Raw genomic sequence first — 15,504 nt, forward strand, 5'->3', positions numbered from 1 at the left:
AATCTTTTAAGACTCTGAAGAGTATATATTGATTGACTTGTGTTGGTTTCTTGTTGGCATTTTGTCCTGGACCTCTGTGTACATTCATGTTCTCTTAACATGTGTTGTGCTTCAGTCTATTTCTGGAGTATCTCAGAATGAGCCATCTCCTGCCTCTCTCTCATTTTTTTATTTAACCCCTGCTATAGTGGCATCTATAAATACTCCATGAGGAGTAGAGGAGAGGAATCTGATTTCCTTTCCAGCTAGTTCTTAGCAGTCAGACTGTGCTTCATTGTGGAGAAGCTCTAGCCAAAGCTAGAGCTTTTCTCTTTCTGCTAAAGAAGTATGCTCCCTTCTTGCTCTCGCTTTATCTGTGATTGGGACAGGATCACATGTAGAGTGTCTACTCAATCCTCAGCGTCTACTGTGGAGTTTTTGTCTTCTGACACTACGCTTTAATTGACTGTAGTTCCAAAAGCTGTGCTGATGGGAAGAGCCCTGCTGAATGCTTTTTTCTGGCATTCTTAGAATGGTTTTCTAGACCTGCCTGACCAACATGACTTGTAATGTGGTTTTTAGAATGTCCATGCCCAGTCTGCACTGTGAACTTCGGACCCGCATAAGAATGAAAGCAACAGAGACAATAGGGAATATTTTCAGAGCATGAGCAGCCATTAACATATTGGTTAAAGGGGAGCGCATTAGTGGCTGCTAGGATGAATGAAGCAGAGCTGGGAGAGGAAGCTAGGGAAAGGGATGATGATGTTGACAATTCAGTCTAAATCTGTCTTCCAGTAGCTCCAAAGCTCCCTCTCCCCTTGAAGGTAGATTCAAAGTTAAATATCTGTGAGTTACTAGAAACAGATTCCTAAGAAATTATTTGTTCTCTTAAATGCAACCTCTGAATTCCTGGTTTTTCAACAGACAACAGTAAAAGACTAAAATAACTTCATTGGTGTTGTCCCAGAAGACTCAGATGGAGAAATAATTTTGTGTCTAGCTATTGGTAAAAAGGTTAGACTTAAGTGATAATATTTGAAGAATTGGGTTTACATTGTTGAAATGCTAACAGTCTTGACTATAGAGACATGAACTTGCTGCTGTAACAGCCTTATTTTAAAGGACAAACCTAAATACTAACAATAGTTTATAAAAAGAAACTGATTGTTTGGCTACACAAACTGTGACACTACAGTTGTTGTAGTATCCACTAATGTATTAATTACTAGAAGACAGGGTACAATTAACACATCCTGTATTCTTTGTATTAAGTATAGGGTTTTTTTAAGAAAAGATTCCCCTTCGCAGAATTGTAATTATCTATTCTTTGCTTTCCTAATCCCTGTTTACAAGACAGATTTATATGCTCTGAGTTTAATTCAACCGTATGCTGTTTGGAGACACGCAGGCCCCATAATATTAAATCAGAAGTTTTAATACTGTGCTAAATATTCTTAGCATTGCTAGTGTACTGCTGTAGAGAATTACTTTCACAGAAACAAGAAATACTTTAAAATGTGAACTAGTAGTACAGTCAGAATAGCTATTACTAGTTTTAAAGGATTGTGAAAACAGATGCTGAGTAAGTTTGAAGCTTCTAATTATAAGGAATAAATACTGTAATACTAAGGGTCTGAAACAACGGCATGGATTTTAATATCATTTAAACAGTCATAGAAATACAGCAATAAATTTTGGGTTTATACCAGCTTTTCACAGTGGCTGTTACCACAGCCTGTATTTTCCTGAATAAACGTAGTGTTCCTTGGCAGCTAATGTAATGTGAATAATTTGTTATGCTACAGTCTTAAGTGAATCAGTCAATTACTTAATATTTCAGATAAGATCAAGTCTCGTTTTCTTTGTGTGTTTGCATAGCTGTTTATTAAAATACTGCCTGATAATGTGGTTGTACTTAGGGCCAAACAGGTATTTCTGCTATAAACCAGTGTTATGTCCTGCAATCTCTTTTTAGCGATTTTCTTAGTGAAGATAATAGGAAAAAGTCTGAGGCGTCTCATTTGAACATGTTCTAAAATTCCAGCAATAAATAAGATATTTCTTGAGCTCTGATCTTTGTTGTAAGAGAGTAATTGAAAATCAATTTGAGAAGACACAGAGACAGAATTCAGATAATGGTAAATGTGTGGCTTTGTAGGCTAGGTATGTACACAGACTGTGTATCCTCTCAGAGTAAATCACCTAAACACGCATATTGTTTTAGGAACAGAAGGGTGGTACACATGTGACAATTGCAGCACAGTCCATAAATGCAGGAAGTTAGGGTTATTTCTTGGGGGTGTATAGTGTTATTGCCCAAAGTCAGCAGAGTTTAATTTGTATTAGTCTGTGCTGTACTGCTCTAATTTACTCATTTCCACACACACTCACACACACCCCCACCAGTAATCTGCCTGGGGCACTGAGCAGTTCTGTGGTTGCGGGATGTGATCTGATCAGCTGGAGCCAAGCCTGCCCTGCTTCTCTGTCTCCCCACTGCGCTGCCTCTGGCACACGTACTCCTTGGGATGTCCCAGAGAGAGATACTTGTCTGATTACTTTACATTTCCAGGTTTAAATTTGCATCACCTCAATAATTTGCTATAATTTTGCTTACTGTAAAGGTGGATAAATCAGGCACCTGTCAAATGAGAGGAATGCGGTACTGATAATCATGACTCACACTCCAGTTTGTCCTAGACCTGTTGCAGTAGAGCATCTCTCCTTCTCCCTGGTCTTCCATTCTCTCTGGTCTCTTCCTTACCATCCATTCTTCATCATTGCCTCCCATCAACCCCAAACCCTGCCTATTCCTTCTTCCAGCATGCAGTTTTTTCTAATTTTATTCTAAAATTTCAGTTATTTTAAAAAGTAATTAAGCTTAATTTCGAAATTCAGGAGATGTGATAGACTAGAAGGATTAAGATTTGAATTAATATTAGCTGAGTGAAGGTAGAATTTAGTAGTCTGATCCCTAAAATAGCATTTCAATGTCTGCAAGGTGGCAACAACTCCTTCCCCCCTGCCCCCACCCCCACCGTGTAGGGACAAGCATAAGCTGTTGGCCAGTAAAAATGCAGGTATGTCCCTGCGCAGACCCATATCTTCATTTAATGTCATCTTCAGTTCAACTTCCAAGATGAGTAGAGGCTGAAAGTAGGGACAGAAAGCTTGAGTCTGTTAAGTTGTAGCCAGACCCAAGGATTTCATTGTAAGGTCAGCTTCAAAAAGCTGCAGGTTCCCTCAACTTTAAGAAGCAGCAGTTAAGAGGGTCCTGGAAAATGACTGGTTCCAATACCTGGGTGTGAATGGCTTACTACCATACAGTTGACATGGGATGCACCGAATCTCAAGGCTAATCAAGTATGTATGTGGATCTGAGAGGATGTGCAGGCAGTCTTTACCAGAAGGGCTTGTCCATCGCTAATTAGAGCTGCACTGGCTTTCTGTACAGTCTTTTAGTGACCCCTTCCAGTCATTGCTTGTCTCTCCATTGTGGCCTAGTTTCAAGAAGGCTTTCACTTCTTACTTACAGTTAGGTCCTAGGAGGAATTTTGTAGATGCAGAACAAATTATTTTAAACTCGTATTACGTTATTTTTTATTTGGAAATAGAGGATCGTTGGTAAGTAGGAGGAGGGGAGTTCCAAACTGCCCTAAAATTTTTGAGTAGCATTGATGGCAATCAACCTACTCTGCTTTGGCCATGACTGTGTGACCGTTTGGTGCAGCCCTTGCCATGCCGGGAGCCGCACCGCACAGCTGATGAGCTGAAGAGAGCAGGGTCTCTTCTGCAAGAAGAGAACTAAAGTTTGTTTTGAACTGGAAGTAATCTTTCACTGGTGTTTGTCAGTAAGATATTAGTCTTTTTCAACTTGCGTTCATACATCTAGGCCTGCACCTTCTTAGGCTGGTTTTATTTATGTGCCATGACTTTAAGCTGTAATATGTGGTTTCTTGGCAGGATTTGAGGAGTAATGGGAATATTGTTGTGCTTATCATCATAATGTTAAATCTAAGGGTGTTAGGCCAAGAATATGTCATGTGCTATGTGCTTTTCCCTCCCCCCACCTCCCCCCACCCCAAATACAGGTAGAAGCTCCGTTCATACCAAAGTGCAGAGGCCCTGGAGATACCAGCAACTTTGATGACTATGAAGAGGAAGATATTCGTGCGTCTCTAACAGAAAAATGTGCAAAAGAATTTGCTGATTTTTAGTAGGAGTAAGAGGACAAGATGACATCAGGGCTCACATTGGGATCTTTGCACTCTGTTAACAGATGAGGTGGAGCTGAGACCATCATATGTCAAAACAGTTACCTAGTTACTTCATTCCACAAAGCTGACTGAGGTCTTTATTGCCATCTTCCATGTGTGCAGTTTGCACCAACCCTTCTAACTAGGCACAATTAAGCAAGCACTGTTTGTGCAGTAACACAGAATAATAGACCACTTTCCTACTTAACTTTGGTTTCTGTCGTTCTTTGTTTCTGTGTATTGTTCATTTTTCCCCTTTAAAATGAAGTAGTTTTTTACCCAAGAATGCTCCATTTTATTTTGAATAATGTATTATTTGTGTGAGTGAAATGGAAGGTGTTGCGGCTAGTGTGATTTAGACTGAAGTGAAAGATAAATGTTGCTTCTAGTCTGTGCCAGCCAATAATTCTTGTCTGTCTTGTGTCTGATGCTACAATTTATAATAATTTTTTAGTAGCTCAGACTAAACCTAGCCAACATTTTTAGCATTTTTGAAGGTAGTATTTATCGCCATATAAATGTCTGCTAAATTAACTTAAAAACATTTCTTCCTGGAGACTGACCAAAATTCAGTAGAATCAATTGGATGGCTTAAGTAGGGGACAGTAGCTAGACCCCGTGCCTTGGTTTTCTACATCCCTGCAGTTTTCGTCACTGCCTCCTTCCTTTGTATTTCCCACCTAGGCAGTAGGTAAATTGCCATAACCAGACTGTACCATGGAAAGCTTACAGTCTCATGAGAGGGAGTAATTCCACCTGGTCTGGAGTTTGGACCATATTTAACCAAGTCAACTTACCAGCATTTCAGTTGGCAGGTATGAAATGGCTCTTTTAAGAACATGAACCCATAACTTTTAAAGGAAGTTTTGGTCAGTGTTGTAGAGAATATGATTCATTTTGATTCAAATCATGGGGGTTTTTTTGGTTGGTTGTTGGTTTTTTTTAAGCCAATGTTTTGGCTTCCAAAGTATTCCTTGTTTTGAGCCTTCTTTGATTAAAAAGGCATCCATTAAAATAAAACCCACCACACCACAAAAAGCAAAATGCGCTCTGCCATTAGCTATGAAAAACAAATGGTTTAGCAACTGCAAAATAATGTTATAGATGCATTGCTGGATGAACACGGTTATTTTTTGTTAGCTGTTAAGAATAAAAGGTTATTGCCAAGTTTTTATTCTGGTATACTATATTAGTAAATTGAGGATGGAGTACTGCTACAATCATTTTCTTTTTAATTACAGCACTTCATTCACGAAGAAAAGAGACAAAGTTTAAAAATTGCAACAGCTGGGTTTATTTTAGTTGCATTGTGTCTTCATTTCTAACCTACTTTCTTTCAATCAAACAGAATGTATGGTCACACAGATACAAGTATTTGGGCTTAATAATGTTTTGTATACTCTCACCAACTGACTTAAAAGATATTGCTACCATGTGCTAGCTTTGGGCACTTTTACACATTTATTTCAATGTTAATAATCAGTGGCTCAGCACTTTTTTGGGGGTTGCTTTTAAACTTATTCATAGTAGTTTTATTTGTATACTTGATTCTGGCTGTCTCAGTGACCTGTCTTAAAACAGCACATCTAAACAGTTTAAACTAGACTCATATCTTATGATAAATTCACGTGCATACAAGGATGAATTGTTTTTAAAAAAAAAAAAAAAGAGCTATATTGATACATAGCCATTGTATTTGTTTGAATGTCAGTGGAAATAAACCACTGGCATTCCTTCCTTTTAATCTGTATGACACTTCTTTAAGAAAAGCCTTTGTAGACATTTTACAAAAGAGTATAAAACGTACCATCCAACATTCTGTATGTTTAGGTTGTTGAGCATTTTTGCACAACGTCATTAGGAGGTTGACAGTGAATGCAGTCTTTGTCCACCCATATTTACATATGTGCAAGAAAAGTATAAGATACTTTGCTGTAGCAAATTTTATGTAACAAAGATATATCGTCACATTAATAAATTTAAAGAAATCCTTTGTATGAAAATGTTAAAATCTTTTGTATTTCATTTAGACCAAGGACATGCTGCTGTATGCTAGCTGTATGCGATAAATTCTACAGTAACTTTGTTGTCGTTTATGAACTTTAAAAGATTTTAATAAATGTTGGAGATCACAATTTGATTCTGTTATGATTTTAATTTTTAAACATTACATTTATAATTCTAGTAGGGTTCAGAGATTTTTCTGTTTTGTAAAATACTGTAATCATTCATCTTGCGTGTACAATAAGACAAAAGTCTAGGAAATTGGTTCTGACATGTCTGTCTGATATCCAGATAAAATTCTACGTGGGCATAAGTGGAAAAGTCATCTTAATGCCATGATATTATGCTATTTTTTAATTTTATGAAAATCCTGTTAGAAAGTAAAATACTTTTCCAATATGGCATAATAGACTTCAGTATGGAAATGAGATTCTATTTTGGAAAAGGAGGGGAAGTGTGCAATTTCCAAGGCATTAGTGAGTACATTTGACAATGTGAGTATTATACAACCCTCTCATTTAAACACAGTCATAAAATATAACTACAGAATATTATGTTACCTGTATTTAATTTGAAAAATCCTTTTCACAATATGGAAAAATTGTATATCTATGACAGTAGAAGCTTGTTAATTTTACACATTTGAGGAATTAAGTGTTGAACTATATGGTATATTTTAATTGTACTCTAGTTGTATGTAACTTTCATTTCCAACATAAAGGATTGTATCTCATTAAGTAAATTGCTTTTTTTATTATCTTGTCAGTTGCATTAAAACCCTTATTTTTAAATCCTTTAAAGTATTTTACTAATTTTTGCAAATAATTAGATGTTTTTAAGTGCTGCAATAGTGTGCAATATAGTAAACATTTATATACGGAAGTGCAAATTAAATTATGTACAACACTTGTGCTGCTTCTTTGTGAATCAGAATGTTGTATAAGAGTCGTTGCATCTCCCCACGCACTGTGAACAGGGTTTGAAAGGAAGAGGAAAAGGTTATGAAACATACTCCCCATATTAGTTGGGACCCATTAAGCTTTACACTAACTAGGGTGTTTGGAGAAGATGGTGTGGAGAACATTAAAGGCACTATGAGAAGTCAGTGAGTTGGACTTCTTAGACACTCAAAGGCAAGCAAGGTGATCATTAGCTGCAATATTGTTTGTCTTCGTATTTTCACATTCAGCCTTGATGCTTTTTATTAAAGATAATTGCCTGTTTTTAAACTGTCTGCAGATCCCGCTGTACAAACTTTGTGCTCTGTCTCGTTGTGCTGTGAAACAACTGATAGAAGTAAAGACTGTTCATGGTCTTCGCATTGTCTGTCTTGAGGCTTTTTCTGCAAGTGGTGTTTGGAGAGGCTCTGGTACCTGCTCTCTGTAACGCAGCTCCTCCTCTTCCTGCTTTCTGAGTGGAGCTTCGGCCTCTTTGCTTCTGCTGCTGTACGCCTACTGACTGTGGTTTTGTGTTCTTACTGGTTTCGTAGTACAAATGCTGTATTACATTTTAAAGACCTTTGTACTTTTCCAAAGCTGAGCTAAGAAACTGCAAAAGGATTCTCTTCTGCTTTTACTACAGCTCCCATGCAGACACAGCATGTTGAGCAGCAGATTTGAAAGTGTCATTCAAACATTAATTTGCTGCATATAAGGAGGACTTATCCCAGATGAGAATTTGAGAACCATTCCAGAAGAAACTGGTAGAAAGACAATTCCATTCTCCAGCTGGGGTGTGTATAGCTGATCTGGATGTGTTTGACAAAAAAAAAAAAAAAAGTTGCATGACCACCATAGTTTTACAAGTGTGGGTCTTGCATACATTTTAAAAATGTTTTAATTGAGAGCTTGAGGAATCAACTGAATTGAGGCCTCTGACAGAAGGGGTAAAACATGAGCGTCTAATGTCAGGCTGGGCAGTGGTCGCTTCCAGTAAAAGGGTTAGAGCTCCACAAGGATGTTTAAATGTCTTCTAGATAGTATTTGTCATCTTACACAGGAATTATAAAGTGTTGGGTTTTTTAGAAGGATAAGACAGGTATCTTGGGACGAGATAGGATCTCAAGATAGCTTCCCTTCTTAACTTTTGAATTTGATGATGAATAAAAGTTTGAATTAAATCTGAGGTCTAGTCACATTTTGACCTTTTGTTGGTTTGGGGGATTTTTTTTTTTTTTGTATACTACAAAAAGGGATGCCTGCCTGAAGGAAACTTGCATGTATTGAAAATGTAGTTTATTATTAAAATTCACTACTACAAAAAGTTCCTACCTCAGTGGGATAACAGCAGCTTGAGGTTTCCATGAAATCATTAGGATGAGTTCCCAATAGTCTATTTCAAAGATAGTAAGATTTCCTTTAGAATCCTTACAGTTTGCTTGTCCTGTTCCCTCCCTCAGAGGGTCAAATGCAAATGTTTTTGCAAAAATGTATTTCTAAAAGTTGTGTTTACATGGCTCCTTGCTTTAAATTTTAAAAGCAACGTATTTGTGGTGTTCATTGGCATTAGCTCACAGTCAGTGAAGCATGTAAGAAAGACCCAGTGACAAACTTGCACATTCCTTATTAGTGCTCAGTTTACAGGATTTAGATTTTGATAATTACACAGTAGCAATCTAGTATCTAATTGCAAATTCTGCTCTTTGTGTGGAGAAGCAATCTGTCTGAGGATGAGGCACCTTTGCTAAGGACAAGATAGAGAAAACACTTTGCCAAACGTGGACATGGTTGCAGCACAAAAGCTCTTCAGGATGAAAAGATTGTTCTAGTTGGAAGGACTTTGAGGACAGAGGTCAGTGATCTGTTCCCATACATCCACAACCACAGTAACAGATGTTTTTCTTTGCTGGGAGGTAGAGGTCAGAGACTGTTTCCTTTGCCTTTGCTTCCAAGATGCTGTGGAAGATTGGAAAGGACACAGCTGTAGGTATATTGACACAAATGGAGCAAGGTCTCAGCAGCCTGGCACATAGTGCGGTATGTCCTGAGTGTGTCCAGTCATTTCCAGGAATAAATACTGGTGATTAGGGCAATAAAGAGAAAACTGGAGTGCTGGAAAGGCTTGATTAACTTTCTGAAATTCTTCCACCACCGAGATAATTTGATTCAATTAAAAAAAAAAAAATCCAACACTTTCTCATTTATATTTAGTGGTGTGTGAATGCTTTGGTCTCCACAGCAGTATCACAAGAACTGTCTTCTACTGGAAGTATTGTTCTTTACTGTGTATCTACATTGCTACTTTGAATGTGTATATATAGTTATCTAAATAATAGTTCAACAAAATGAATGCTTGATTGGGATGTCCTTTCAGTTTCTTCCATCTTCACCATCATCTTTCTACTTGATGTTTGCGTAAAGTGGGGATCTAGGCATCAGGACTCTATTAATGATAGGTAACACCTTGGATGAGTAAAACAATGTAATTCACCTGTCTCACAGGTATGTTAATTGAGGTTAAGCAATCAATATTTGGTTATTTCATAAATGCCCAGAGTTTATAAAATAATCTCTATTTCAACTGCCCCTCTAAAGAAAACATATAACGTGTGTCCCTAGTAAATACATTATCTTTATTTCCCTTTATTCCCTTATGATATACATTGGGAAGTATGCATCTGGCAGGCTTGCTTACTGGTGGGAAAAACGAAGAGAGGAGCTGAGCAGGTAGCCTTAGTAAAAACAGTATGTTGTACTAGAAACAAGATCATGCTGGCAGAATCAGTCTAAGGGCTACATGATGTAACATGTATAATAGAGTGATACGGTTTGTTAATGTTGGCACATTAGTTCATGTCAGGAGTGTGGTTCTACTTCTACAGAAGTGTCTGTTCAGTGGTTTAGGACATAACCCAGGGACTTGGCTCCGGGAGGACATCCACATCAGAGAGCCACCTCCCACGGCCAAAGCACCCATAGCTCATTCATTCTGGAAGGGAATTTCAGACCGGGACTGGCTTGGCTGCAAGGTACGTTTCCTGCCAAGAGAAGTATTGCAGTGAATGCTGGGGCAAAAATAACTCCCTGAAGTCTCATAAATTAGTTGGTCTTTTTTAAAGCCACACAAGGAAACCCAAAATACCAACACAAATGCTTTTTTACTTGGGATTTGTACAACCCAAAGTTACACTTTAGGGCATTCCTAGTATGACATCTGAAGTTATTAAACTGGTTTTAATTCTGCAACTACTTCTTGACTAACAGAACTCAACTCTGACTTTTCTTGAACTTTTTTTTATGTTCCCAATTACTGCAAAAAACTGTAAACTAAAATGAATCACGATTCCACCTTCACCTAGCTTCTCTGGGACAAAATGCTCTAGTTGCATTGCTTTGCCAGTAGATGGCACATTTATATGGTGTGGAACAGTGTGTAAGAAATGTCAGCTGCAGAGCATAGTAAGAACAAGAGACTTGGAAAATAATTTAAGAGCAGTAGGGAATGAAAAATTTAGATTGTACCAGTCACATAATATGTCACGTAACATATGCAATACCAACGATGAGTATTTGTTGTTTATGCGTTAGTAGATTTTGCCTTTAAATACTTTTAGAGGCAATTATTAATACTTGCAATATTTTTTAACTGGTTTTCATATCAGCATCAGCAAAAAAGGAGGTTTTGACATTAATTTGAACAAAAGCATTTCATTCATAATATGTATGATAGCACAAGCTGTAAGAAAATTCCACTAAAAATCCCTGACTGATAAATCCTATTTTCATTAGAGACTAGAACGGGAGGGTCTGTATTAATAGCACACAATCACATTTCTGTATTATGTGCACTTGAAACTTCAGAAATACACTGGTTCTAACCAAAGATTGTCACAAAAAAAAAAAAAGAAAAGAAAAGAAAAGTTCTTCTAAGCTGGTTCATTAAATATATAGTATTTATTGTGGAGAGGATATATATTTTTTTAGAGAATTGGATGCTGATCAAATTTAGATGTGTCTCTACTAATTATAAGGTTTAAAGGCAAAAACCATTGTTCAATAGTTTTCTGAATTATGTGAGCAGCTGGAGAGAAAGTAAAGTTACAACAAACATGTTCTTGAGAGCATCTCTGATCAGAGCCTCATCAACCTGTTCAGAGCTGAGCAAATTTTTGAAAGGTCAGTTTAACTGTTATAACCTTAATGTCACATCTGCTCATGTTCACATGTGAATATCTGTTTGGTTTTGTTTTGTATCAAAGTAGACAGGGGAAAAAGGATCATCTAACGTGCGCCTGGAACACTTACCCTGCTGTAACAGTGGTTCCTTTCTTGGACTCAGTGTTAGTTTGGGCAACCACTGTCTGCCAAACAACATGTGCCTCCTTTGATTTTTCATATTTACACACAAAGCCTAGGGTTGTCATTTCTTTTGGTGTCCTCATAGTTCAGTGCCTGTGAGCAGATGAAGAATCCGTAAGCCCCGCCACTGGCACTAGTGACTGAGAGCTGCGGAAAACACCCTTCTCTGGGTCTGTGGTGCTTTCAGTGGACTGAGGAGCAGCATCCTCCGTGGCTGATCAATGGCAGAAATGCCAGATTTCGGTCTTTCGCACCTGGTATCAGTTCTGGCAGTTGTACCAGAACTGTAAGGTGTAAAGAAGACGCCAGTATCTACCAGGACATGGGTGCTTAACAAATGTTAGAAATCTGGATGTTTCTAAAGCAGGCTAAAACTGCCTGCTGCTGGCTAACTCTGCCTGCCTACTGGATATCTGGTGAAAAAACTTCACTGCTCTAGAAACTCACTGAATGATCTGCCCAAACACCTCTGAAATATGATCATTCCCCAGAAAGGCTCTGGTTAGCAATGGTGGACACCCTTCAAGAGCTTGCCACTACCCAAATGTTGTGTAGATCTCTGTGCATGCTCAGGATATCTCTTTTTAAGAAAACCATCGGCTGGACTCCTGATACCAAGGTGAGTTTGTGACTAAGCCTCTGCTCCGCTTCATTATTGAGTGTATATGTGGACCTGAATCTTGCTGACCTTGACTTCTAAGAAAGCCTCTTAATGGGAAGGTGATGTCAGGATGTTACAACAGTGCTTTTAAGGGGTAATCCCCAACATGCCAGACAGTCTGTGTGGGATTGAGCAGAAACCATCATGGGCAGGTGTGGAGGAAGCTCTTAATGTCCCTACATTGAAAACGGAGAGCTCAGTACAACTGTATTGGAATGTTTTGATTCCTGCTGTCAGGTGGCTACTGAGGCAACGAGACAATTAGTCTTATCTATTGTAAAAATAATGCCTAAGTTAGGATTGTAGAAACAGAAGAGGTATTTGGAGTTGTCCCTACAGAAAGTATTTTCCAGCTTGTGGACTAGGTGTCTATGATGGATGTTCCCTCGGTCTGGGTGCAGGTCTTCTCTGTCTCTTGAAAAGGTGTTGTGTGAGACCTGCGCACGCTCGCAGGTGTGCTGGCTTCCACAGTGGCCTGTACTGGGCCCAGTTCCCAGGCACAGTTCCCAGGGAAGTAACAGCTCATACAGGAGCCTGGCAAGGTATCGGAAGTCAACTTTACAGCCAGGACTGTCTTGTTACTAAGAAGGTGGCAGCCTCACCCCTCTAAATACATCTGGAGAATGAGGAGGAGGAACAGAAGTGTACAGTGCCGACCCCGAGACCGGTGAAGGGGAAAGCTCTCCAGCAGGAGTCGGGTTCCTGCCTCCCCTGCAGCAAAAGCACCTGTGAATCGCACTGTCACCGCTAGTTATCAAGTGGGTCACTGGGCTGCCAAGGCATTGAAATCAGGCCTTTGATGGTTTTTCAGTGATAGGCAGGTTCTTCACTCCTGGGAAAAAAAGCTTCCCAGCAAAGTGGGGAAAAACCTAGCATGAGTTTCTTAATGTAGTGTTTGAAATATAGTTGAGATTTCTGCCTGTGTTTTATTGACATTTTTCTGTCTATAACTGTATTTTTCCATTCTTGTGTGCATCAGCATGTTGTGCTTTTTCATTTGCCTCACTTCATACAACCAAAGTGCTACCTTTCAGATTTCCCATCAATTTAACAGCTATTTCACTGAGATGCCTGAGCCATATTTATATAAAATATTTTTATTAGGCTGGATTCTGTTTTACAGTGTTGGTATTTCACACCAATACTTTTTATAAGCTTTTTGCTACATTATCACAAGCTAGGCAAATATGTGGCAGGTACTACTGCTAATATGGGCAGAATGAGTTGTGTTTTATACAATGATTTTTTAATATAAAGTATAAGCTTTAAAATAACCAGGGTTTAAGTCTGGACAGTAGCTTTATTAAATATAGAGCAATTACCAGAATAACAAGGAGCACAACAAAATAAGTAGGGCAGGAAATTCTCAGTGAAGTGGATATAATTCACGTGCAGGAAGATTTATTTAAGCAATTCACTCTTGGAAACCAGAGGAAGCAAAAGCAGAAAGGTACCACTGGCCTTGCATTGTAGTCAGCTGCTGTACACAGTCTTTTTCAGCCTGGTGTGAAGAGGGTGCAACCCTTAGTGTCTTACTGGAGATTCATATGATTACAAAAAAAGGTTGGATAATGCTTATTGTGTAAATAATAAAAGGACCTTAGCATACTAAAGCAAAGATTTAAGGGACTCCCCATCAGGACAAAACAGAGGGTCTTTGCCATCCTGTTAATTACTGCCTTGTCAGTAAATCAGTGCTCCTCCCCTCCAGGCTTGCAGCAAGGGAGCTGTGTTGCTGATTTGGCACTGTGCACCTGCAGAGCTCTTAACCCATGCATTGATTCTGAAACCCAGAGCTTTTACAAAACTTTTTGCAGATCTACAGACCCTGTATTTTACCTTATACGAGCATACCCAGGTAACTGCACGGAATATAAATCAAGGCTGACTGGCTCTTGTGCTCTGACCTAGTACTTAAACATGCACTTCAACTTAATTGCCTTAGAAATGAATGCCATGTTGGTACAAGTCACCCTGCTGTATTCTTGCCACAGGTCTTCTGCCTTCCTTTCCTCTGCACTTGCTTTACACCAATGCTATCTTTGGCCTTTTGTCTAGGCTTTATGGAGAACTTCAGAGCAACATGACAATGCTCAACCAGACAGAAAACCCTGGCAGGTTGGAAGGGGACTGTGAAGAAGACACAGCATGGCTTTTGGATGATCTTCCAGGCCAAGGCAGGAATCAAAGAGAAGAGCTTTACTGCTGGGCTCCGTGGACGGACTGGAGTATCTTGCTCCAAATGTCTGCTCCTGGAAGGGGAGTGTACACAAAGAGGAAAGGGGAAATGAGCTCAGACAATGCAGAGCTTATTCCAGAGAGTCTAAAAGGGCTATGGTCATTCAGACAGCTGAGTCTATATAAGCAAGTAAATACCAGAGAATCAGAGCAGTCAACTATTAAACTAAACAATATTACTACAGGGACAAATAGGTATACACTGTGCCTGTATTTTTCAAGTCGTAAATTAAAAGTTCTTAACCACCAGTAAAGGGGAGCTTGACACAGGCTTTCTGAGTGGCAGAGTGGGGTGAGATTCCTTACGAGCTCAAAAGCAGCGCTGGATGTGGATGTGGTTATGTGAGGTTTTGCCTGTAATGGCAGGAGATCAAACTCCGTGGCCTGGAAGGTCCCTTTTTAGTCCTGTATTGCTAGGAAGGAAATGATGCAAAAGGGATTTTTAGACTACTGTTATTAATAGACGGGAAGTGGCTATAAATTAATTCAGTCGGGGTGGCAAGCAGTCGTCTTAAACCTGTGTCGCTTCCACATCTGTGACAAGAACTACTTAAAAACAGCCTGTTTCCCCTGCCCCCAGTGCTGCACGTTAAGAGGAGTTGATGATTTCTGGCTACTGGTCACGACTGGATGAAATCTCTCAGCATCTTGGCTATCTCTGGTTTACTTTCTTTCTCGAGGTGAGCAGCACTTCCAACCTGGCCGCCAGAAACCACAAACGATCAGTGCCAGCCTCGAAACGTCTCCCTGAACACCCAGAGGAAAAGCATAGCGCCATCCAGCGTTTATTCCACGCTATAGTTCATTCCCCAACGGCCGCTAGCCGCTTCGAAAGCCGCAGGCCGGCCCATCCACCGCCGGTGCCCGTGGGTGCGCAGGCCCGAGGCAGCGCTGCCGGGCGGCCCCCTGACAGACTACAGCTCCCAGCAGGCACCGCGGCTGCCAGCCTGGCGGGGCGCGGGCGGTAACGGCCCCTCCGGCCGTTACTGCCGCCTCGCGCCCAGGGCGGCTGAGGGGCGGCCCGCCCTGCGTGGGGGGTGTGTGTCGGTGCTGCCCTCCACAGCCC

The 15,504-nt window shown here is 39.8% G+C and overlaps 1 protein-coding gene across 5 annotated transcripts in view; it reads left to right on the forward strand.

Annotated features, from left to right (window-relative positions):
- Positions 1 to 6,373, forward strand: part of PRKACB (protein kinase cAMP-activated catalytic subunit beta) — a 75,758-nt gene extending 69,385 nt beyond the window's left edge. For all 5 annotated transcript variants that reach the window (XM_069789093.1, XM_069789091.1, XM_069789092.1 and 2 more), the window contains exon 10: positions 4,074 to 6,373. In XM_069789093.1, coding sequence (XP_069645194.1) covers positions 4,074 to 4,199 — 126 coding nt within the window. In that variant the 3' untranslated portion in view covers positions 4,200 to 6,373. The remainder of the gene's footprint in view (positions 1 to 4,073) is intronic.
- The last annotated feature ends 9,131 nt before the right edge of the window (positions 6,374 to 15,504 follow it).

Source organism: Haliaeetus albicilla, chromosome 8 (assembly GCF_947461875.1).
Source record: "Haliaeetus albicilla chromosome 8, bHalAlb1.1, whole genome shotgun sequence".
NCBI classification, from domain to species: domain Eukaryota; kingdom Metazoa; phylum Chordata; class Aves; order Accipitriformes; family Accipitridae; genus Haliaeetus; species Haliaeetus albicilla.